At 32.2% G+C, this 26,542-nt stretch overlaps 2 protein-coding genes across 7 annotated transcripts; both read right to left on the bottom strand.

Moving 5' to 3' along the window:
* Nucleotides 1-896: 896 nt before the first annotated feature.
* Nucleotides 897-8,114, bottom strand: LOC107012512 (U-box domain-containing protein 35-like). Its single transcript, XM_015212377.2, has 10 exons — nucleotides 7,912-8,114; nucleotides 6,787-7,033; nucleotides 5,681-5,802; nucleotides 5,489-5,610; nucleotides 4,592-4,782; nucleotides 3,255-3,580; nucleotides 2,959-3,060; nucleotides 2,440-2,868; nucleotides 1,537-2,286; nucleotides 897-1,388 (listed from the first exon to the last, which is right to left on the bottom strand). Exons 2-10 carry the CDS (start codon nucleotides 6,995-6,997, stop codon nucleotides 1,212-1,214), a joined length of 2,430 nt encoding a protein of 809 aa, XP_015067863.1. The 5' UTR covers nucleotides 6,998-7,033; nucleotides 7,912-8,114; the 3' UTR covers nucleotides 897-1,211.
* Nucleotides 8,115-14,169: 6,055 nt separating this feature from the next.
* LOC107012263 (probable isoaspartyl peptidase/L-asparaginase 3) lies at nucleotides 14,170-26,088 on the bottom strand. Of its 6 annotated transcripts, none has more exons than XM_015212054.2 (7): nucleotides 25,923-26,088; nucleotides 25,658-25,829; nucleotides 23,139-23,203; nucleotides 22,650-23,039; nucleotides 22,509-22,567; nucleotides 16,379-16,483; nucleotides 14,170-14,647 (listed from the first exon to the last, which is right to left on the bottom strand). In XM_015212054.2, the coding sequence occupies exons 1-7, from the start codon at nucleotides 25,965-25,967 to the stop codon at nucleotides 14,425-14,427; spliced, it is 1,059 nt and encodes a 352-aa protein (XP_015067540.1). In that variant the 5' UTR covers nucleotides 25,968-26,088; the 3' UTR covers nucleotides 14,170-14,424. The 6 variants fall into 6 exon arrangements, with proteins under 6 accessions (XP_015067540.1, XP_015067543.1, XP_015067544.1 ...); XM_015212057.2 differs by having other exon boundaries at nucleotides 22,650-23,049; nucleotides 25,923-25,952; XM_015212058.2 differs by lacking the exon at nucleotides 25,923-26,088 and adding an exon at nucleotides 23,298-23,466 and having other exon boundaries at nucleotides 22,650-23,049; nucleotides 25,658-25,795.
* Nucleotides 26,089-26,542: the final 454 nt, after the last annotated feature.

The raw sequence follows: 26,542 nt of genomic DNA, 5'->3' as shown, positions 1-26,542 counted from the left end.
GAAAGTAATTGTCACAGAGTTACTTAATATCTATACAAGTCAACATGTCGTGTCAGACATTCAACAAATTAGTCTCGGTGTGTGAAAATCGACTCAAACACTATCGTTATAAACCAAATAATGAATTTTTTAAAAAAAGACATCCCATGTAAAGGTTAGCTGGCCTTAGTTTGGTGTTTTCTGACAGGGAGAAACATTTTGATTAAACAGGTGTTAAGTGTATTATAACCAACTCCATAAATATCTCAAGTTGCTTGTATGTCCCAATTATACATAAATGTTGTTTGGATTTATCTTAAAACAAATCAATTATTTTCCCCACTTTTTCCTTAAGCACTTTTCATGCCAAGTGGAAATGCATGCTTAATGCCCAAACCAAAGAATAAAGGAAACTTTTCCACTTTTAAATTTACTTAAACTATATTAAAAGAGAGGAAAAGTATATACTAATCACTTATTGAAAAAGGATTATTATTTTTTTAAATGGCAAAAATGGAGATGTCCAATAAAGCACATTCAATGTAAACCCCACAATTCACCTGGCCATATTGCGTAAGGCTGTTTTTCATGAACTTATCTCTTTATTTATCAATTACTTAATATGTATATTTTCCCCATTTCCTGAAAAGTTTAGATAGATTATGGATGCCAATCTACAAACCAAACAAGATAGTGGTGATCTGTTTTATTAAAAAAATGATTAAGGCCACTAATTAAATATGAAGTGAAGAAATATTATATTTTTGAATTCGAAAAAGCGAGGTCTTACTTATTCAGGAGGATGAAAGATATTGTCCATTGTTATATACAGAGGATTTTGTTGAATAAAGTGTACATATAGAGAAAACGACATATAATGGAAGTCAGAACAAAACCATGTTTTGTATGCCAAAATCTTCATGCAGATTGCAAAAATCACACTGCTAAATATCATTAAAAGGAGGCCTTAACATGACCATTGCAACTCAAGTGATGACAAGAGGAGTTCAAGATTGATACATACTCATATGCAACTTTTCTCTTACTGTCACACATTTTTATCCTACTAATTAACATGTTATAGGACTGTTTACTCAATCTCACACTTACAGAGAAACATCCAAATCTATCAGCTGGTTCATTGTGTTAAGGTATATAAATTTGGTATGCTATGTTCAACTAGACTGTAAGTCTAAAAAATATCTACCCAAAGAATCTAAATGTTTTCCAGCCTATCTTGATTTCCAGTCCAGAATCGCAGAAAGCAGTGCGTAATTTGGTAGAAGGTTCTTATGAGCTAATGGTAGACTTGTCATTGGTGATATATCCTTCTCTTTTAGCCAAGTTTCTATTGCATTCCTGTCATAAGTAAAACCATCAGCTGCCACACAAGGGTCCTTCATTATATCCTGTGACAATAGAACCAACCGTGCCTTAGAAATGAAGATGAGAACTTTCGTAGTACATAACAATTGATTCTTTGGTACTATTATGTGCCACATGAAACATGAATCATTGTCACGACGTAAGAGTTATGGGAAGTAAAGAATGGCATACCTTGAGTAAAGGACACAAATAGTAGTTAGGAGGAGGAGATTTGGTAGTCAAGGCAGAATCTCGAGTCTTATCAGCTACTTCTTTCAGTGTCTCTAATGCAGGGAGAATTTCATCTTTCAAATCGGGCCTGTCTCTTCGACAAAGCTCTGTGCATTTAAGTGCTAGCATAGCTAGTTTCTTTGTCTCTTCTAACGGCCAATTACCAGCCTCTGGATCTAGTACCTTAGTTAGATTATCCTTATCGATTGCTGTTTCAACAATGTGGGGAAGTCCCATTGCTGCTTTTGCTGTTAGCAACTGCAAGAGAACCATCCCAAATGCATAAATATCGGATGTTGGAGAGATCAATCCTGTCCTTTGATACTCAGGGTCTATGTAGCAAAGTGTTCCCACAGGACCTGTATCTTTGTACATAGTGGATAAGGCAGCGTCCGAATTTATCATGGTTGAGAGGCCAACATCACCAATTTTACTGACAAAATTACGATCAAGCAATATGTTTGCAGGCTTTAGATCACGATGAATAACCGGATCTGGCTTGGAGTTGTGAAGAAAGGCAAGGGCAGAAGCCACTTCCCATGCAATTCGATATCTATCAAACCATGGAATTGGAGGTGTATCATTTTTCCTGAGAAGCCTCTCCTCCAAGCTACCATTCTCCATGAACTCATACACTAAGCAACCACGATCGGGGCACACACCAAGAAGGATTAGCAAATGTGGATGACTAATTTTGCTCAATATTTCCAGCTGAAACAACAAAGAGCAGATTCTAAGAATTCTAGAATAGAGGAAAGGTAACCTTGGTACAATGGTCTTTATGACCAGACAAAATATCACATTTTCTTTTAAATATCAAGCAAACTCATTTTGATCATTCTTTCGTTCATGAACTTGTCATACCTCTTGCTGATACTGCTTTGTTAGATGAGATCCCTCAGAGTGAAGAACTTTGACAGCCACTGTAGTATGATGCAAGCTGCACTTATAAACAGTTCCGTATCCCCCCATACCAATTTTAAGATTTTCATCGAAAGAAGAGGTGGAAGATATAATTTCTTCCCAAGTGAATTCTTGGTACTGATGTGCCTGGCCTGTCAAGGCATTCTCAAGCTTGTCTTTTTCTTTTGCCTCACGTAAGGCTAGCAGTTCTGCTTCTTTTCTTTGTGCTGCCTCTCTTTCAGCACACTCCTTCACATAATCAGCTTCCCTTTTCGCAGCTTCGTACTTCTCATTCTCTTTTCGTGCCAACTCTTTTACTTCCTCTTCCTTCAAACAAATTTCCCGAAGTTTAACATCTTCCTCCAAACGGCGCTTGTGCAGCTCATTTATCTGTTCGTGGCAGGTAGGTTTATGATCAAAATACAATAGGAATTAGGCATAAAAGGACAAAAGTTGAAAGTCATTGTTGCCTAAGCATACCTTCCTAGAAGCATCAAGTACTTCAGTTTGTGCAACTGCATACATTCCTCGAGTATGCCTTAATTCAGCTCTTAGCTTCTCTAGCTCAAAATTGATGTCCGTCTGCATTAGAAGATTGAACGGTGTTAAAAGTCTAGGATGTCCGCTAGATTGTTTTTGACAGATACAGAATTTAAAAGACAGGAAGCATGTCTGATGTAGGTAAAATGAAATCATAAGTCATCATCAGTTGATCAGAACTTTGAGCTATGCCTATTTGATAACTAATGAATATAACAACCTGAGTCAGAATATACCTCATATCTCGACGATGAATCTGTCAGAGCCCCTGAAATTGAAGCTTCATCATCTGCCGTAGTGTAGTTCTCTGATACCAAGCTCCTAAAACTAGAAGCAAGGTCATCTCTATCAGTAAGATATGTTCCTACGGGACAAGACCTGACATCATCCTCACCGTCACCAAAATCAAGAGATAAGCTTTTACGGTGGACTGATACATTTGAACCTGCTCTTCTATGAGGAAAGTTCTGATTAATATGTGAAAGAGCTCGAAATCTTTGCATTGGCAGTGAAGGAGAACGGAAGTGACTGTATGAAGAACTTGAGTCTGGTTCTGACCTTTCTGAAAAGCAGAATACAGATAAATTGTTCAGTCCAAGAAATGATGAACTTACTCCCACATAGAAAATCTCTCAAGAACATGGAATTTATCGTTAGAAAAAAACTAAATATGGAAACACTAAATCAATAGACAAGGCATAACAAAAGAATGATGGAGTTCTATGTAAGGCTTTGTTCCAAAGTATACTTCCATGCTACCTTGGTGGAAATAACAAAGCGAAGTCCTAAACATAAAACGCAATGAACTACTGAAGAATCACCATCCTGAAAGAGACATGGCAGGAGAGTGAATCATGTAGTGAACCATCACCATTCACCAATATGCCTTTTATGATAGACATACTCTTTAACGAATTGACGTGTTCTTAACTCATAGGCATATGCTAGAGAGAGATTTTTTATTATGAATGGACTAATCTTTCACCAACATGTTGTGTATTTTCAAGAATAGGCGTATTAGAATGAATCACATGATGATGAGAAAGAATTAACGACAGTTGAATGACTACCTAATCTGTGAAGACATCTCAAGTGGATTTTCATTAGAAGGCCCAACATATTACCTTCTTATACCACGCCTAATGTACTTTCAAGAACGGACTAAACTGCTTCCTTGGTCGAGAGAAGATTTATCACAAAGACACTTCTTCAATCAAGATCCAGCACATGCTATTGCGATCCTGGGACATGCTTTACTAGAGCTGCTGCATGGTATATTAACTAGTTACTACCATGCTTTTCATTTAGAGCCGCCATCAAGTACGACAGTACTAATCAACTTTTGCTCCATCTTAGATTAGGGGGTGAAGGTAATGTGAATTCATGTCATTTCTAAATCACAGGGAGCAAGAAATGGAGCAAAGAACTACATAAACCCCTTAAGAAGTAAGACATTTCTCCAACCGAAGGCAACAAGTTCAGCCAAGGTACGCAAAACTGGACGACAGTTGTAGTATATTGTTTGGTGAAACATATAATAACAATGAAATAAATGCAAACCGTTGATTTTTACCTGTTAGTGAACTTGAAGTGAGAACTGTTGAACTGGTGATTGAGCAACTTGTGAAACTGTCTCCAGCCGAACTGCTTCCATTTATCTCTGGATCAGAAGGACGTACAGATAACAATTTTCCTTTTGAAACAGCATAGATGGTACAAAAGTTTGGAGTACTGTCCGAGATTCTCGAGGATAAGCTTTGTCCCCTAAACATCAGATAAATAGTTTGAACTTACAGCGGAAAATGACAATGATGCTAGAAAGTACCCTCTTCATATTAATGTGTCTCGTATAATTTTGAATAGCTTTATGATGTTCAATATTAGCTGCTTCATACTTGACTATTGGATGATATGAATTTCTTGCATTCTTCTTTTAGTTTGACATTGTCCTAATTAATTATTGAAATTCTAAGAGTTCGTCCACATAGGAAGAATGGTACTTGGATATTTTACATCAGTTTTAGCAAATTAAAACGAAACAACCGTATGATCTAAGGAGATAAAATGTCAGGTTTGTTTCAGAGAGAGTATTTCACAGCTCATCAGAAGTGAATCCATTTAAATTCCCCCTATTCTAGAATAATATTTCTCCTGATATTACAATTTACAAGTCAATGACCACAAGGACCTTTATAAGCTGGCATGTATGTCAATTAAATAAACTTTTTCGTCAATATTGGGTGTCATCCCTCTCTTCTGCATTGTATCTTCTAAGATACCCACAGGTTGTTGCATTTCTCGAGTATCACCACTTTGAGGCGTGGCAATAAGGATTAAGGACTACATATATGAGTTGAGGCAAATATATATACCTTGGTAATTATTGAAAAAAAAAAAAGATTGCCACCTAGAGTGTCAGCAATTGGCAGTAGTTCATCATTAAAATTTGTAACAGCATAAATCTTATTACCTAGAAAATATGCTGCGAGATGAAGCACCTATCACAAGCTTGATGATATTAAGCTTGGTGACCTCGTGTGCTATTGCGTTCACGATATCATCTGATTCAAGTTGTAAAACTTCTACTTGGACCTGCATGTATTTTGGATGATCAGTGGTTTAAATTTAGGAGATTTTCCACTTATCTGAGATATATATTTACCTTTTGATTAGTACATAACATCTTGTAAGGAAGCAGATTTTCACTTGTTTGCCACTCCACATCCTTTCGGAAAGCAGCCACTACATCCTCCCGCGCTTGTGAAACAGGTATAAAGCTTCCCACTACAGAAATGAAGGATTATAAATAAAACAGTCATAGTCCTAAAACTTAATTCTTGTTTCCAGATTTTTAAATTAATGACGACTGATGTGTACAAAGAAAAATTGGCAGCTTTCTCAAGGGAATAGCATATGAACCATGTTAAATGGACTCATTCACATGATGTATACAAAAAGTCAGGTGTATAAGCATCTTTGCAGTAATATCTGCAGCTTTATGACACAATATTTAGTGTATTTTCGACTATTTGCAGAAAATACTTCACATATATTTGGCACGGGTACGTTAAGGCAAATGAAGGGCTCGTGTGACATAATATATGAGAAGGAAGGTTTAGCATCTCCAAGAAATTGTTAGATATCATCTTTTCTAGTTTCCCTTCTCCTTGCCTATTCTTTCTAAAGAAGGTCTTGTTGAAGATTATATCGCTTATATCGTCACAAAGTTAGAGTGCACGTAGATAAGAAAGGTTACATGTCATGCTCCGGCAAAGGATGTCCAACCAAAGTTCTTCCTTTTTTCCTTTTCGGGTGGGGGTGTGAAGGATTGTTAAGCTACAAAACTGCAATGATGTTCCTTCTCCACTAAACCACAGCATCAGATATTCATGTACTACTCCTTCCGTTTCAATTTGTTTGTCTTAGTTTGACTTGCACAGAGTTCAAGAAAGTGAGAAGATATTTGAATCTTGTGGTCTTAAGCTAAAGATATGTATAATATGGATGTTGAAATTAATGAGTTGTCAAATTAAGAAAGAGACATTCTTTTTTAAACAAACTAAAAAGAACAACAAGACGAACAAGTGGACTACATAACACCTCAGTTGCAAGATCAACTGTTATCATACTCTAGTAGTTCATCAATTTAGTGAAGTCATCTTACATTAATCACAATTATGGAAGCCCTCTGCAAACAAATTTTTTACTTCAAAAAGCTTTCGAATAAGTCAATAATCAAACACAACAGAGTGTAGATAAACAACTTACTGGGGGTTGGCACACCAGTTATGCGCGGACGGACATGTAACAGCTTGAAGCAAACCTTTCTTTCAGGAACAAATTTGTCCAAAGCCCACTTGACTACATATTTGCTCTTTTTCTTACCATTGATAGCTATTGCAATGGTTGAAGAGTTTAATAAAGGCAGAGCAGTTAAGCCTTCCACTTTAATTACTTCTCCATCTTTTTCTTCCATCATCTAACCACTTACTGTCGAGGCTCTATTACACAAACACTAAAACAAAAACAACTTTTAGCGGCAATAAATATTGACATTAGTAAAGAGTGCTAAAGTCTTTACTGGCATTAGCTAAATCTGATTAGAACTAATGTCGCTAAAGACTTTAGGGACATATACAAAGAGTGAACGGTAATTAAGAATTAAATGCCTTTAATGATCTCATTTTTTATGTAGTGAAAAGAGAAACTCATGTTTAGCAAAAAGATATGTTTTTACAAAATTTGATATCTAGTAAACAGGAAAAATCATGATTATAAGTATTGTTTTCACTTCAACAAAAACATTGCAGAACCAAGAAGTTAAAAGTCAAATATATAGCAAAATTTCAATTAACCTTACCAATCAAGACAAGATATAAACAGAGAAACTAACCCCAAAAAAGAAAACAGTATAAATTTCATCTCATTTGGTAATCAAATTATAATCTTTAGACTAATTTATAAAGATGGAATTAAAATGATTCCAAAATTAGATGGGACTAAGCTGCTTATCCCAAGATTAAGCCTAAGATCGGCTGCGGTATAAATTTATGTCAACTAAACCTTTTAAGTTGCGAGAACTCTTTACTTTAATGCCACTCATGGGTCGAATTCTTCAAAATACACAGCTTTTGAAAAATCACTGACATATTTGAAGAATTCGAGCAACATAGAACTAAACACCATATAAATTTTATTCCAGACTAAATTCTAAAATATCCCACCATATCCCGCGAACGAAAAGAAACAATTCTGAATGCCTTTTTGAAGTCATATATATACATCATGTGTTTAGCTCAATCAACAGATACACAATTTTTGAAAATGGCTATGAAATATTTTCAAAGAAAACCATAAAGGATTCATAATTCAGAAACTTAGAGAGAAAATTACCAATTCTTAGAAGCAGATGAAGAAAGAGAGAGTCAATTGGAGATAATTGTTTTGGTCAGTGAAGAATCAGAAAAGATGAAAATAAAGAATATTTAGTTGGTTTGAGTAATTTATCAGAAGGGCTTAAGCATGCCACAAATCCATTTGCATCATAACGAAGAATTTGTGTTTTTTTTAGCACAATAATGACAACTTTTCACTTTAGTCAATCCTAGAGTAATCCAATTATTTTATTTATAATTCAAATATTTTATTATTAATTGTGCATAGTAAAAGATCAATTTTTGTCCACAAACAAAACAAAGTAAATATCCAGGCTAGATTTTAGGTGCATAACAGACTTTGTTACCTTAAAAATGGTCACATCATTTGGTTTATCTATCAAACTTAAATCGAGCTTTATCTAAATCGCATTACCTAAACATTAAAAAGACTTTGATAGGGAAAATTGATTCGTAGTCATTTTTATCTTGATTTTTATCATCCAGTATTAACTTAGCATATTCTCAGTATTAAATCGGTATATTCTTAAAAATTATTTTCTTCGTTCATTTTTAGTTGTCATATTAAAATTAATTTGACTAATTTTCAAAGTAAAATTAAATTACATTAATTTGATATTCTAAATAAAAAATTTAGATTTTTAAAAACTATGTGAAAAGTAGTATAAATTGCAACTTTTTTTGCTTATTAATGTAATGAAAAAATATATGTCAAAATGTTTGTCAAATATTTTATCGTATAACTTTAAAAAGAAAAAATCATGACAAATAAAAGTGGACAAGAGATTAATAAATAAAATAATATTTTTTTACTATATTATTCAATATAATAAATTTAATGTTTGAATATAGATAATCGACAAAAGAAATAATAAATTAACAATTTATTAGGTTCGCAGTTAATTAGGGTAGTTTGGTAGTTGTTGACCTTGTAGAGTAGCTTATTGCCATGATATAGGAATCATATATATATATATTCCTTTTCTTTTTATGCAAAAAATAACAATTTGACGTTTAAATTGTATTTTGTTTACAGAAACATATATCCAGCCATTATGTTCTTTTAATCAAATCAAATCAAATCACTATTCACCTAATACATTCTTTCCTTGGGAGTATTTGATATTAAAAAGAATTAATAGTCCCAATTTACGTGAAAGTCTCTAGAGTACCAAATTAAAAGCATTTATTTTTGTCATATTATTTTAAAATAAATTATAAAAAATATATATTTAAAAGCTACATAAAAATTATTAGTATAAAATTAAGATAATTAATGATTCAATTTTGAGAAAATTATAACTACTAAAATTATATTATCTGTCATATAATTTAAGACAAAGAAAATAATTAGTAACAATGATAATAATTAATGATTTTCAATTTTTTTGGTTGAATGCTCTATGGAAGGGAACAGTGAGTCAATGGAAAAGGCAAAGTTGAAGTTTGAAAGTCAAAAAATAATAAAATGCAAATCACATTTATATTTTTATGTAATAAAATAAGATAAGTTAGTGACAACACATGAATATCTTTTTGTATCTACTAAAGGACATGTATGTGACCCCACATTTTTCATGGCTCATCACTGCCAATATAATGACCTATAGTATATTTTTATGAGACTGGAAAATTTGTGGTCGTTATTCTTTGGGTGAATATAGAGTAAATTTTATTTTTTCATATAATAATTTATAAATCACACCAAAAAGATAATTATCATTAGGTAAATTTGATGTGATAAACTCGATTTAGAAGAAATTTTTTATTTTCGCTAGCAAAAAGTTTCAAATTTGAGACCTCTAACATAAAATTTTCAAGCCCGTACTATTGACAATACTGAAGGATGACAACACATTCAATTTCACTATTTAGTTTTACTTGTAAATTAATTTAAAAATAATTTCTACTTTTATTCATTTTTAATATATTTTAAAAAATAATTAGCATTATTTTTATATTTTACTTTTAAAATTACTTATTTATTGTTAAGTATCAATTAATATAAATATTATAATAAAACATTATATCCACTATTATTTTCTAACAAATATGTATATTTAAAATAATGAAACAAAAGTGAACAGAGAAAATGCTGATTTATTCATCTTAGTTTGGTTCAAATTCAGAGTAAAAGTGAAGTCTTTTTATTTTAATTTTAAATAACCATCTAAAGGGTAATATAGAAATTGCCAACCAGACATTATATAGTCATCGACCTTTACTCCCACAGTCGGACGTTTGACTTGTTTATAATTGGTATTCTTTATTTTTTTATTTATCAAATTTTGATGATATATTTATTAAAAAATATTGATTAATATATTAAATTTATTATTTTATCTGTTTTAATTGATAGAATTTTATAGAACAATAACTGAACATTAGTAAATTCAGGTATAATAGGAAAAAATAAATTATTATTTTTGATTTGTTAAAAAGGACAAATAAAAAGGTGATCTCAAATTAAGAAATATTTGACAAGTTAATAGGGACAAAGAGAGTATGATTTAATTTTGTTTCCTTCCTACTTATGGTGTTCATTTAGATTAACTTAGTTTTAGGTGTTTTTGATTTTTAAATAGTTTTTTTAATCTAGGAGATGTTTGGAAAGACTATAAAGTGCTTTTTTCAATACCCCATTTTTAGGTCAATAAAGTTTATAAATAAGTCAAAAGTTCAGTTATGACTTTTAACTTATAAGTTGTTTTTTATAAGTTCATCCAAACACGCCTTTACTCTCTACTTACTTGTCAAATATTTCAGAATTTGTTTTCACTTTTTGGCGTCGGTTTAGATAATTTTTTCTTCCTATTATACCTCAATTTATTAACATTTAATTAATACTCCCTATTTACTTGTTAAATATTTCATAATTTGTTTTCACTTTTTACTCGTCGGTTTTGATAAAAAAAATTTCCTATTATACCCTCAGTTTATTATAATGTTTTTAAAAAATGCAATAAGTAAATACATTTAAAACTTTATTTGAGTAAAACAATAGACTCATAAATTATTACTTTCTTAACAAGTATTGCAAATCAAAATTTGACAAAGACCGTACGTAATTAAGAATGGTGACATTTTACGTAGTTATCAATGTTGTAAGCAAGTAAATGAATGAGAGAAATTATAAGACTCATTTTTAAACAAAAAGATTTTCTCATTTTACGCGGTTACAACAATAAATATGTGTACAAATTTTATGAATGAATAACATCAACAATTATAATAAAGTTAAGTAGGTATGAAAAGAGAGAGTGAGTAGTACCTTGGCAATTACGTTGAAGAATCAAACTAGACAAATGCCCCTATCGTTTTCTTCACATTGACAACCACTTACAATTAACACTCTCTCTATGCCTTGAATTGTATTTATTCGCATTGATCAATCAAAAAGACGGTAACTCTTTAAGATTATCTGTTCTTTTTATATTCTTTTAATAGTAGATTTCATATTTTACACGAAATTATATTGTGTCTCACGCAATTAACAGTTGTGTGAGACTCTTTTTTTCTTATAAGCAAATGGGATGCAAATCTTTTATACAAATCTCATATAATTATTTCATTTATGAGAGACAAAATATTTTTTGTTTTCATACTAATAAATACCTACTCATTCTGATTAAGGTAAGGTAAAAGAGCAAGTCATGATAGAATAAAAACATTTAATTAGCAATATTCTCTTTGGTTTAATGTAAGCGTGGTTGCTAATTAATCTTTGTTGACTTTAATACTAATTTGGGATTCAAATGCATGCCTAGCGATACTAAACAATAAATATTGAGGAACTAATAATTTATTAGTATAAGAAAGCTCGTCACTAATCGAACCTGAAATAAAAAATTTAAACTGCATCTTTGCATTTTATTATTAAAAATGATTTTGAGCTAGATTTACATGACTTTTAATTCTTATATAATTTCACTTGATAAATATAGTTTTTAATTAAACAAAAAAATATTGAGAGATGACTTTTCTTCACATTTCACGTGTGACAACACTCAAAGAAAAAGACATCTCTCTTTATTACTTCACAAAAGGGGATTCTTGGCTTCACCTTTTCAACTTTTAAGGAGCCGTTTCGACATTAAAATGAAACTTTTTATTTTCAGAAAATATTGAGATGAATTTGTCGGAGAAAGAGATATATTGATCAAACTAAGTCATTATTTAAAGTAATTTATCAAAATAGTATATTTTTAAATTTTTTTACAAAATTAGTATAAACGTATTTCACAGTAACATTTTAGGGTATATTTTATTTTTTAAGAATTCAGATGTATGCTGACGGCGTTAAGTTGAGAAAAGTTACTTTGAGTAACGTTTTAAACTAAAAACGTTACTCAAAGTAACGTTTTATGCTGTAAACGTTTCTATGAGTAATGAATTTTTATACGCTATTTTGAGTCACGTTTTACTCCTAAAACGTTAATCACAATAACGTTTCTTAAGAATCCAATCCTGCAACTTTAGAATCAAATTCCTGTAAAATAGCTATAAAATGTTATTGTGAATAACGTTTTATCTTTAAAACGTGATTGTATGTTTGGAGCGGACACATCTAATCGAATATACCTATAAATTTCAATTGATTGGAGTTGTCTGCATTTTTTCTTTGATAAGTCATTGCTATTAAAGTCTAGATATGTTGCATATATTTTATCATTCAGATGCCAAAAATTGTTTCCTGCATTAGCTCAATTGGCTCTATTGACAAACCACACATAGATTATATATGTGTTATAGTTATAGAATTTTCCATTTAATACCACATGTGGCTAAGTTAAAAATCAACATTGTGTTCAGTTGACTAAGAAACCAACATTGTTATTTAACTATCTTAATTTTTTGAAATGGATTGTTTGACGAGAGTTCTCTATTAAGTTCTAGTTTATGCAGAAACGAGCTATTGAGGCCGCACAAAAAGCTAATACAATTTTGTTTAGATGTGAGCACATGTCATACTATTTTGAGAGCTACAAAGTGGTCGCTGATATTTTTTGCTTATATATTTTTGTTGTTTGTGGAGGGAGTTGAGTTGGTTGCTTCTTATGAATTTGACACTCTTAATCATACAACACATTTTTCTTCTCGATCGAACTGCTTCAAAATGCTTTTACGGGGAGTCTTTTGAAAACAACCAACTCTATACCTCCAATTAAGTAGGGGTAAAGTCTACGTAGAGCTTAACTCCTCTGTTTTCAAGGACACCAACATTTCCAAGCTTGATCATTGAAGCAATAAATTCCCTGAAGAACGTAGCTTGATCATTGGCAAATGCCTTAACAATCAATCAAATCCTGTAGTCATTCAACAAACTCTCTGATGCAAAAACATCTTTGAGATGATTGTTCAAAAATGTCTCATGGAGACTTGCCATTATGTAATTTTCTATTTTGTATTATCTCGTTGGCACCTTATCCAAGTTTACTCAATCAAATGACCTTATTGCAGGATTCGATGACTCATGATTGGATTCTTAAGAAACGCTATTAGAAGTAACGTTTTAGAAATAAAACGTGACTCAAAGTGATATATTATAAAACGTTACTCACAGTAACTTTTTTAGGTTAAAACGTTACTCAAAGTAACGTTCCCAACTTAACGCCGTCAGCACACATCTGAACTTTTTAAAAAATATAATATATCCTAAAACGTTACTGTGGAATACGTTTATACTAGTTCTGTAAAATTTTTGAAAAACATACTATTATAGTAAATTGCTTTAAATAATGGCTTAGTTTGATAAAAAAATTCGTAAATTTTCCCACTCACAAGGTTTCTAACTTTTTATTTTAATTTAGGTGGAATACATGTTAAACACAACTTCAATTTTTAAATAGTGCCATTTTTCAATTTCAAGAGCTACTTTTCTCAAATTTCAATCAAATCTATGTCCAACCATATACTTTGAGTTTGTTTAAATGGACTTATGACTTATTTTTTGTTATCTTGATTTTAAAATATTTACGGCTTTTTAAAACTACTTAAAATAAGCAAATTCAAACACTCTTAAACTTTCAAGCACAACTCAACTTTTTTCATAGTTTCCCTTTGTAGAATTAATCAATGTTGAGACAAATCCATGTCCAATCAGCAAAAATCCTTGCACATTCAATTAGGTTCCTTAGTCCACAAAACAGGAAGAGAAAAAATAAAAGTAAGTCTAGTGCACTAAGCTCCCATGAATTATAAGATCTGGAAAAGGATCAGACCACATTAAATCTATTGTATGCATATAAATCCAAAATTTGTCAAACTTGCAGTTTTTCTATGCTCTTGATATGTCTTAGGACAAGCAAATACAAGAAGCTTTAATAGGTTGTCAATTGTCATTAATGCACATACTCAAATAGTCAAATTTGAACTTGCTGTATTAAATAAAAATTTTATGGTTCACAATATGGAAGGATATCATCAATTCTAGCAATATGTGAAAGAGACTATGAATGCTGCTTTATGGAAGAGGAAGAACTTCAATAGAAGCTGGGGAATGCTAAAGGGATCACTGAGGGTGAACAGTAAAGACCTCAACGTCGTTCATCCCAGGATTTCTGACAGAGTACTGAAAAGTCCAACCATGGCATGCACCTGCATGAGTCCCATTTCTGTTGACGGCAAATAGAGCGCCAATGAAGTTTGGATATTTCCTTGCAATTCGCGATATAGCATCTTTTGCGGCAAGTTTGGGTTCCATTCCTAATCTCATATTCTCCACAGCCTGATAACTGATATCCAGCAAACAGCAAAGAAAAATGTTATGTGTCTCCTTTTAAATTATGTATGACTTTTGTATCAACAACTAGAAGCAATAGTAGGAGAAATACAAGCTGATCAACATGGGAACATTACATTCAGAAGATTACTTAATGACTGGGGGATTGATTGGTTAAAAGACTTCCACAACACCTTGGAAGTTGGAACAATTTAAGTGGATCAGTAACTGGAAGACTACTTGAATTGGAATGAAAATAAGCAAGAGAAGTTTTTGTCAATTTAGCCTATAAGGAGTTCAATTTATCAAATAATGAGATTGGTTGTTAGCCTGGAAGTTGATTTGGAAAGTGAAAATTCCTTATAAAGTAGTTCGCTTCATGTGCCTTTTAGCAAAAGAGGGAGTTCGGACACAAGATAATTTAATCAAGAGAGCCTATCATCTATGCTCAAGATGCAATTTATGTAAAGAGTCGTCAAAGACAATCACTCATCCCCTTTTTTGCACTGTAAGTTGACTATAAGTTATGGAGGATTTTCATCAGCTTAAGAGGCATCATGTGGGTTATTCCAGAAAAAATATCTGAACTCTTAACTAGCTGGAACAATTAAGATAATCAATCCAATCAAGAAGAGAGATGCAGGATCGTCCCAGCTTGCACTGGTGGACAATCTGGGAAGAAGGAATTGAAGGTGATTTGAAGATAAATCGAGCCACATTCAGAAGATAAAATGATGTGTCTAGTTTTTTTCTATTTTTATAATTTAGAGGACCATGAATCTATTTTTGTTGTTTAGATTCCTTGTGAGAAAACCAAGTGTATAAGAGCTTTTATGCAGTCCTTGTAATTGTGGGTGACCACATAGTTTTTGGTGTAGTCGACCATGAACCTTTTTTTGATGTTTTAGATTCCTTCTGAGAAAACCAAGCGTATAAGAGCTTTTATGCAGTCCTTGTAATTGTGGGTGACCACATAGTTTTGGTGGTCTTTATATAAATATACAAATATGTTCCGTTATCAAAAAACAAAAAAAAAGGAAATAAAAAGCTTAAAAACACGAATTTGGTTCAGCTAAAACTTTTAGATTCCCTATTAAGTGTAAGAGGAAACAAAAAGAAGACATATCCAAGCACTAATCAATCAGGGTAACAAATCTAAAACTTTATCTAGAGCTTGTGATTCCCGCAATAGAATCTGGAGAGCCAGCAAAATCAACTATAATCTAGGTATACTGACTATTAATTTAGACGCTTACAGCACAAATTTTCTATTCCAATCTCTTAGAGGATGAGAAGTGGGGTTCATGCAAAGTTATGAACTGACTATGATAAGCTAGATTTATTCAAGGGGCTTTAGCTTCTTACTTCCAGGATAACTGATTTAAGAACCAGACCAGACCTTTAAAATGCTTGTTTGACACAAGCAAAATCGTTTGTACAAGCCAAATGGCAATATGCCGCCAACCATCACATGTTAATGATTTAACATTCACAGGAATACCACCTGCAGGTGTGACCGTGTAGAAGACCGAGGAGCTATGGTTCACTAATTATTCTCATGCCACATTTTTATGAATAATCCCCAACCTTCAAAACCCTTCCTTCGGAATTTACCAGGTCAGATATTCTGAACAGTCTCTGTATCATATTTACCTATTTTATTCGAGAGCTAATGTTACTTTCTAAATGAAATTCTACTGTGCATGATGGCACAAAACAATCAGAGGAAGCTTTTGCGAAATACCACGGAAGGAAGCGCATCATAATATCACCATCCCCAGTGGCTCCACAAGCACCAACTTCAGCATCCGCATATGCTGAAGACCCTGCTATAGGTCCATCACCAACCCTACAATTACGTTTAAAAGGGAAAGAAGAATTTGAAGGAAACTGTTAAAGATAGAAAACCAAAAAGAAAACTAACAAAACCAGTTTGATAAAATATTGTTTGTTGCATCACCACTGTAATGCTTTATATGTTTTCTGAAAAATAGGTAAAGGAAGTAATGGCTTTATTCTGTGACAGAAGTAAATTTTTACTGTAGAGGCAAGTATACTCAATGCAAAATCTACCACTGATCAAATATCGAAGCAAGTGGACATTCTACAAATTGATTAAGAGAATGAGAAAGTTATTCAAAAAAATCTAATCTAAGTATAAAGAAATGCTCCCTCATTCTGTAATTTAATTTCCACCTTTCCTTTACTTGATGAAAAACAGAGTCCAGTTCCCTTCACTGAGATTAAAGGTTTCCCGTATATAAGAGCCACTTTTAGACACTTCAACTTAAATTTTCCAATTCTATTATAAGAAATTCCTCCTCCGCCTATAAACCATTATTAGTGGAAAGGGAAAAGTAAAGATTCACAGCTAAGGACAAAAGAGATAGCTATCATGAACCTATATTTTTGTGAATTAGTGTTATCTGCAGAATATATCAGGCATTTACAAAGTTCCAAATTCGTCTTTATGATGGCACTGTCCAAACCAGCTTGCCTGACCTCGACTATTCTGCTGGGTACCTGCTTAACAAAGTTCCAAAACTTACAAACGCAGATTGACAGAACCTCAGAAGTCCACAATGTAAAATGTTTAATCTTTTGATACCTTAGTGACCACTATGAGGCGACGGAACCGGAACCGGGTGAACCGGACCGGTAAGTTCCGGAACCGGGACTGTGAGAACCGGTACCCTTCCGGAACCGGGACCGGACCAGACCGGTAAAGTATTTCGTGTTCCGGTGCGGTCCGGAAGGGAACCGGTAGTATACCGGACCGGTAACCGGGACGGACCGTTTTTAAAAAAAATAAATTAAATTATTTAAAACTTAAAGATTTTTTTTTTAATTGAATATAATTTTTATTATAATAATTAAAAAATTAAAAATTTAAATTTCAAACTTTAAAAGTTAAAAAATTTTAAATGTTCAAACATTAAAGTTATAAAATTTAAATTTCAAACTCTTAAAGTTTGAAAAATTTAAATTCAAACTTAAAATTTTCAAAGTTTGAAATTTAAATTTTATAAACTTTAATGTTTGGAAATTTCAAATTCAAACTTTAAAGTTATAAATTTTAAATTTCAAACTTTTAAAGTTTGAAATTTTTAAATTCAAACTTTTAAAGTTTGGAAATTTTAAAGTTATAAAATTTAAATTTCAAACTTTAAAGTTATAAAATTAAATTTAATACAACAATATTAAAAACAAATTAAGGCGAATAGCTTAGATTTTTATTAATATTTATTTGATATTACAATAACAAAAATATTAGTAGAGTATTAAAAGATTTAATCTACACAGCCACCTTTTAGGAAGAGGTCTGTTTGAATTATCATACTTTTACTAATAGTTGGTGCCACCATATAAATCCCTTCGTAAATCATTCAACATTTCTTTAGTAACATGTTCAGGAATTGGTTGAATAGAAAGATCTTCCATTGTTTCAATCCCGTCGTCACTATAATCCTGCATTACTTCATCAATGTCATCTTGAAATTTGTTCGGTAGTGGTTCACGACCCAAATTTCTTCTCTTGGCATTAATCCAATCTCCAAATAATATCGATATCTCCAAGCTGTTGGCTGCTAGTGAATGCCTATGTTCTCCAAGTTGAAACCTTGCTGCACTAAAGACGCCTTCCGAAGCTACTGACGACGCTTGCATTGCTAATATATCTCGAGCCATCAGTTGTAGTTTTGGAAATCCTTTGCCGCGATATCTCCACCATGCTGGAATATCTTCAGTAGGTTTTGTATTTTATTAACATAGGCATCAAATTATTTCTATTATCGTGAGAAAGTTCAAGATAATCCTGTAAATAAGCATCAATATTATCTTCATCAAATCTACTCCTAGAGTTTTGAGGTTCATTTTCACTTGATAAATTTATATAAATCATACAATTTTCTAGCTTCAATTTTTATGTTATCTTTAACTTGTTGACAATAGGAATTTCTTCTAATACATCATTAATATCTAAGTTAAAATACATTTTTTCAACCATTTTTGATGCACCTACATCTTTATACTTAGGGTTAAACAAACATGCAGTTAAATAAATTTGAGGAATAGGAATATAATATTTTTTAAATTTTAGAATCATTTTTTCAATGGTTTGTTGAAATCTTGATTTATTTTTAAATTTATATAATTTAGAAGAAATCATACAAATATCAGGCAAAATAATACAAATTGATGGACTATATAGTACAGATATTCTTTTTGTAGTTAAGTAAAAAACTTTTAGGAAATCTATAAGTTTCATTTATATAACGTCAATCACTATCATCTAGTCTATATGTCATATTAGAATTATGAGCATTCCAAACCATTTGTAAGGGTATTCTATATTCATAAGCGACTACAAGCATTTCATATAAAGTATTCCATCTAGTAGTCACTGTTTTTGGAATTTTTCTAGGTGGAAGAATATTTTCAAAACAGTGATTTTGAAAATTTTTACGCCTAGACTTAACATTTAAATATAAAATGACATGCATTTTCAACTTTCGTACATATGTTATCATACATATGTACATCATCTCTAACCATCAAATTATATATATATATGCAGTGCACCTAATATGATAATTATCACCATAGAAAGGACAAAGTGTAGGTTTTAAATATTCAACAGCAGCATTATTACTTGAAGCATTATCTAAAGTTATACTACTTATTTTATCATATATTCCATAACTTTGTAAAATATCTAAAATAGTTTGAGCAATATAACTACCGGTTTTTTGCATTTGACAACATTTATAACCTAAAATTCTTTTTTGCATATATCAATTTTCATCAATCCAATGTGCAGTAACAGTCAAATAATCGTTACCGTTTACACTATGGCCCATATCAGAAGTTATAGCTATTTTACAAGTACTATAATAAAATAAACAACGAAGATTTTGAAAATGTTGTGCATGATAATCAAATACAACCTTTTTTATTGTATTTCAAGCAAAACCTTTAAAATTTGGATTATATACAAATTTTAAAGGTTTTGCTAGAAATACAATAAAAAAGGTTGTATTTGATTATCATGCACAACAATTTCAATATCTTCGTTGTTTATTTTATTATAATACTTGTAAAATAGCTATTACTTCTGATATGGGTCGTAGTGTAAATGGTAACGATTATTTGACTGTTACTGCACATTGGATTGATGAAAATTGGTATATGCAAAAAAGAATTTTAGGTTATAAATGTTGTCAAATGGCAAAAACCGGTAGTTATATTGCTCAAACTATTTTAGATATTTTACAAAGTTATGGAATATGTGATAAAATAAGTAGTATAACCTTAGATAATGCTTCAAGTAATAATTCTGCTGTTCAATATTTAAAAACTACACTTTGTCCTTTCTATGGTGATAATTATCATATTAGGTGTACTGCACATATATATAATTTGATGGTTAGAGATGGTGTAAATATGTATGATAACGGATGTACGAAAGTTGAAAATGCATGTCATTTTATATTTAAATGTCAAGTTAAGTCTCGGCGTAAAGATTTTCAAAATCGCTGTTTTGAAAATAATCTTCCACCTAGAAAAATTCCAAAAACAGTGGCTACTAGATGGAATACTTTATATGAAATGCTTGTAGTCGCTTATGAATATCGAATACCCTTACAAATGGTTTGGAATGCTCATAATTCTGATATGACATATAGACTAGATGATAATGATTGGCGTGATATAAATGAACTTATAGATTTCCTAAAAGTTTTTTACTTAACTACAAAAAGAATTTCTGTACTTTATAATGCATCAATTTGTACTGTTTTGCCTGATATTTGTATGATTTCTTCTAAATTATATAAATTTAAAAATAAACCAAGATTTCAACAAACCATTGAAAAAATGATTCTAAAATTTAAAAAATATTATATTCCTATTCCTCAAATTTATTTAACTGCATGTTTGTTAAACCCTAAGTATAAAGATTTAGGTGCATCAAGAATGGTTGAAAAAATGTATTTTAACTTAGATATTAATGATGTATTAGAAGAAATTCCTAGTTGTCAACAAGTTAAAGATAGCATAAAAATTGAAGCTAGAAAATTGTATGATTTATATAATGCTAATATAAATTTATCAAGTGAATGAACCTGAAAGCTCTAGGAGTAGATTTGATGAAGATAATATTGATGCTTATTTACAGGATTATCTTGAACTTTCTCACGATAATAGAAATAATTTTGATGCCTATGTTAATAAAATACAAAACCTACTGAAGATATTCCAGCATGGTGGAGATATCGCGGCAAAGGATTTCCAAAACTACAACTGATGGCTCGAGATATATTAGCAATGCAAGCGTCGTCAGTAGCTTCGGAAGGCGTCTTTAGTGCAGCAAGGTTTCAACTTGGAGAACATAGGCATTCACTAGCAGCCGACAGCTTGGAGATATCGATAATATTTCGAGATTGGATTAATGCCAAGAGAAGAAATTTGGGTCGTGAACCACTACCGAACAAATTTCAAGATGACATTGATGAAGTAATGCAGGATTATATTGACGACGGGATTGAAGCAATGGAAGATCTTTCTATTCAACCAATTCCTGAACATGTTACTAAAGAAATGTTGAATGATTCACGAAGGGATTTATATGGTGGCACCAACTATTAGTAAAAGTATGATAATTCGAGATTTAATTCAAACAGACCTCTTCCTAGAAGGTGGCTGTGTAGACTTAATCTTTTAATACTCTACTAATATTTTTGTAAATGTAATTGTAATATCAAATAAATATTAATAAAAATATAGGCTATTCGCCTTAATTTGTTTTTTAATATTGTCAATTTTTAATTTTATAACTTTAAAGTTTGAATTTAAAAATTTCAAACTTTAAGAGATTGAAATTTAAATTTTTATAACTTTAAAATTTGAATTTAAAATTTCCAAACTTCAAAAGTTTGAATTTAAAAATTTCAAACTTTAAAAGTTTGAAATTTAAATTTTAAAACTTTAAAGTTTGAATTTAAAATTCCAAACATTAAAGTTTATAAAATTTAAATTTCAAACTTTGAAAATTTTAAATTTAAACTTTAAAGTTTGAATTTAAAAATTTCAAACTTTAAGAGTTTGAAATTTAAATTTTATAACTTTAATGTTTGAAAATTTAAAATTTTTTAACTTTTAAAGTTTGAAATTTAAATTTATTAATTTTTTAATTATTATAATAAAAATTATATTCAATTAAAAAAATTAAATCTTTAAGTTTTAAATAATTTAATTTTTTTTTTTAATAACGGTCCGTCCCGGTTACCGGTCTGGTCCGGCCCGGTATACTACCGGACCGGGAGGAACACGAAATACTTTACCGGTCCGGTCCGGTCCGATCCCGGTTCCGGAACGGTACCGGTTCTCACAGTCCCGGTTCCGAAACGGTTTCGGAACTTACCGGTCCGGTTCACCCGGTTCCGGTACCGCCGCCAGTCATAGTGACCACCTGTAAAGGATTGTTTTTTACTTTCCATCCAAAATAGATAGGTCAAGCCGTAAACTCTTCATAACAGTTTTTGAAATGTTTATAAATTGTTTCACCTTATTCAGACACCTCCTAAATAAATGTCATATCCCTCCATAACATTATGTAATTTGTCTCTACTTCTTCCCTTTTAAGACGAGAATGGTCCCTTTAGGGAAGAGACAGTAAACTTGATAACAACATTTGCAGCTTCCTTGAAATAATTAGCAGGTTGCAAAGTACTTTGTTTTACTAAAGCAAAAATAGAAGTGTGTGGCATATGTACAACAATTCTAAAAAGGTCATTGAAGATCCTTTTGGCTTCATGGTAAAGCGTTGAAAGATCACACAATGTTTTCTCGTAGCATAAACAAGTAAAGATCATCACCTTCCAGGAATCTTGAATGTGGCTCCATTAGTTGATGTTCCAACGGCAACCTGTCCAATCTAAAGAGGAAAGAATAAACAATTTGTAGCGAAAGAAGCCAACAAGCAAAACAAAATAAAGTAGCACACACCAACAACTTACTTGGTCGATGACAGCCATGGATATTGTATCATGGCTATGTAAACCTACATTAACTGTAACTGATCCAAATTCATTAGGCCTGAGCTCGTTATCCATCAGGCATCTTCTTATTGAAGGACCATTGGGATGGAATGGACCACAGCTATCTCTAGGGATAACATTTTTCCGGAAATTAGGTTGGCAAGAATTATCTTTCCATTTTGTCCACTTCTCTATTGACTCAACTGAGCTTAGGTTTGTAGGGCCCTGAAGGCCCATCGAAATGGCAAAAGCTGAGGCTTGATCCCCGACAAGCATAGTATGTTTAGTATACTCCAACACTAACTTCGCAGCTTTAATTCCCTCTGGCACATATCTCATAGCAGCAACAGCGCCGACCTCCATTGTTACCTATGAATGTCTTAGCAAATCCGAAATAAATTTTAATTATGTTTGTCTTCATCACAGTGATCACGAAGCAACATCCAAGAATAAACAGAAAATTATTACCCCATCCATGACCATGGCATCAAGTGTAGTTTCTCCATTCTCGTCTGGACTTCCACCAGGCCCAACTGACATGAAAAGAATACTTATGAACTGCTATAGTAATTCAAGTATCATATTGTATAAACCATCAGCAAGATGCTCAACTGCATCAACTCTTACCTTACAACTGGCTGACTTTTCTGTCACCAATATTCTTCTTTAGGACCAGTGTTACAAAAGGCGAGCGCCTCCTTGCCTTTGGCGAGAGGCGAGGCAAGGCGATGGGTCCTCGCCATTCTCTGCTGAGGCGAGGCGATAGTAAAAAGGCGAGGTGTGGCGAGGTGTAGCGCTGCAATGGCGACAGAAAAGGCGCCGCCTTTTTAATTAAAAATATTTGACTTAATAATATTAGTCAAAATTAGGGTTTTTTTTTTTACTTTTGAAATTTCTGAAACTCCATCGCGACTCTCTCTCTCTCTCGATTGACTCTCTTCTCTTCTCCTCCATCGCTGTCTCTTCTCCCTCGCTCTCCATCGCTGTCAGCTTCTCCATCGCGAGCCTCTCTCCAGTTCTCCCTCGCAGTCGGATTCTGTTCTCCTTCTCCCTCGCCGGCCGCCGGCTCACGATTGTGTTCCTTCCGACCCTCGCGACTCTCTGTTCTCCAGGGATCGTTTTCTCTCTTCTTCTTCAACAATTTTTTTCTGTTCTTCTTCAGTTTTTTTTTTCAGTTGTGTTTTTTTGGTGTAAGGCTGTAAGCACTAAGCAGTGCTTAGTTGCTTACTGCTTTGTGTAAACTTTTTTTTTAAAATTATAGGCAGTTAATTAAAAAAAAATCTCTCTTTTCCTAATTATTTATTCCAATATTCCTAAACAGCGAATTAATTGAATTTAATAATCAATGGCGGATGCTAGCAAAAAGAGGGACATTGGATGGAAATATGGCACTCAAGGGTTGGATAATTTTGAAGAAGAATAGACTTTTAAAGTTTTGGTTTATTGTATTTTGAATTGTTTGGTCTTTAAAGTTTTAGACATTTTAGTATCTACTATTGGTTTTTGAATTGAATATTTGCTAATATGTGTTATTGCTATTAAGATTTTGGATAAAATATGCAATTAAATATTTTTAATTTTTGGTATTAATTCGCGCCTTTATTAAAAAAGGGCAAGCGCCTCGCCGCGTGGCGAGGCAGGCCCTTGTCGCCTTTTGTCGCCTCTCGCCGTCCACAACACTGTTTAGGACAAAATTGTACTAATTCCCATATCTGAACTAAAAGTATATAATTTTTGTTTTGACAACAGACAGTCAATGGTAGGACTAACTTGTCAACTGTTCAACCCTCTTACATTGAAATAGGTCAACTAAAATGTGGTAGATGAAGCGGTATGATTGGAAGCCCAGATAACTACTATGCATAATATACTTAATGTTCATGTTACTGTTGAAAGTCGAGGATATTTTAATGATAATGCAACAATTTGGAATCCAATAAATTAGGCAAATTTCTTTCATGTAACTCAAAATCCTATATAAGAAATCCTTCTTGTATCCTGTAAACCAACTCATTCAACAAGAGTTTCCCCCCTTATATATCATGGTATTGGTATCTCTAGGATCTTGGTGGAGACTTTATGTTGTTCCTACTTTTGGGAGCCAGCCTTACACTTGTATACCTGGCTAATTTTTTTCTTGTTTTTATAATTTCTTTGTTTCTTTCTGGTGAATGTCTTGGAAGTACTCTTTCTCTTTCTAATAATTATTCTGGTAACACTGTGCCTTTCGGGGCGAACCATTCGGTGGTAGCCTTTGTCTTTTTAATACCGCACTCAGGTTAGTTCACTACTTTGTGTTTGAGGGTGTGTGTGAAGTCGAGAGAAGTATTAAAGGAATCATTATAACTATAGTTCAGAAACTTAATGATTATGTCTCAATAAATTTAGATACCCAAGAATTAGAAAACTTTTTCCTTATTTCACGTAGCTCAAAACTCCTGTGTGAATACATTTTTGACAAGGAACTTCTGTGGTGTATAGCATTGCATAGATCTTTGCTGGATGTTGTACTCATTTGGGGATTTCAATGAGTTTTCTAGTTTAGCTATTTCAATATTTAGTATGGGGGTGGTATACATAGTGGTACCTCCACTATGAACTCTTCAACTTTGGAAATATTCTTGGACAGTATCAGTTTGAGGACTAAAGAGTGACCACTACAATTATTGCCATCAAAATCCTTGGAACAGAACACCACTTTAGTTGTAGAAATTGAGCTACTTTATGAATGACCAAGACAACTTTTTGTTCGCTTTAAACTCGCATATTTTCTAGCATCCATTTCGATGCTAAACAATCTGAGTGAAGAGCAATTAAAAGAGTTGCAGGAGTATGTTAATGGATTCACCTCTTAAAAAAATTAAAATATTACAGACACAAATCACCTCAATACCAACTCCTTATCACAAAATTTTACTTCGGCTTTTCAATGAATCAATTATGAAGAAAGAGGAAACAATTAGTATAAAATGAGAATGAACATATACCTGTACCATCACATCTTAGTTTCTCACAAGCAGAACAACCTTCCACAACTGCATCTACTGCAGAGAAACCACCGTCAACGGCGTTCCAGGCAGCTCTAACAGCATCCAGAAAAGGCCAAGTGCTTACAACTACTGGATATTGCAAGGAAGCCCTAACTTCATTCACCAGTGCCTATTCTCATACAGTAATAAATTTATAAATCAGATGAAATTGCTTGGAAGCAATGTTTTCATAATAAATTGCATTGATGAATTTTGGTTATACCTTGGAGAAGATGAGTATTGTGAAGAGGAAGAGATGCTTCTTCATGTTCAATGTTCAATTAGCTTCTTTTCTCACTCTGCAATTCTTTAGCCCCAAAAATATACCGAGTTTTTGGCTAAAATTAGCCCACAAGTAAATGTCTAGGGAAAGAGCACAAGTACTCGTCAATTTGTACTCGAAATTTCAGAGACATATTTTTACTATCTTTGAACTTATTTTATAAATAATTTTCTATCCTTTTTTGACTTACATGACATTAAGTTGAAAAAAATTCAATCAGCATTGGACCCACAATAGTGTAACATAGGTCAAAAAGGGGTATAATTATTAATAAAAAGTTAGGGGATAATAGGACCTTAGTATAGTATAAATGTGTATCTGAGATTTCGGGCATAGGTTGAAGGGATACTTGTTCATTATCACTAAATGTCTACATAACTTGTGAATTGCATCGTATATAATAATACGTATTTAAATATATTTTTAAAAGAAAATATCTAATAATTGAGCGTAATATTTTTAAAAGTCTTTCTAATCATCAGAACTTACTGTGTAAATATTTCAGGACTTATCTATTATTGCAAGTCAATTTACTTGATAATGTAAAAATAATATAAATT

Source organism: Solanum pennellii, chromosome 3, assembly GCF_001406875.1.
Source record: "Solanum pennellii chromosome 3, SPENNV200".
Taxonomy (NCBI): Eukaryota; Viridiplantae; Streptophyta; class Magnoliopsida; order Solanales; family Solanaceae; genus Solanum; species Solanum pennellii.
This window is presented reverse-complemented; position numbering and strand designations above follow the sequence as displayed.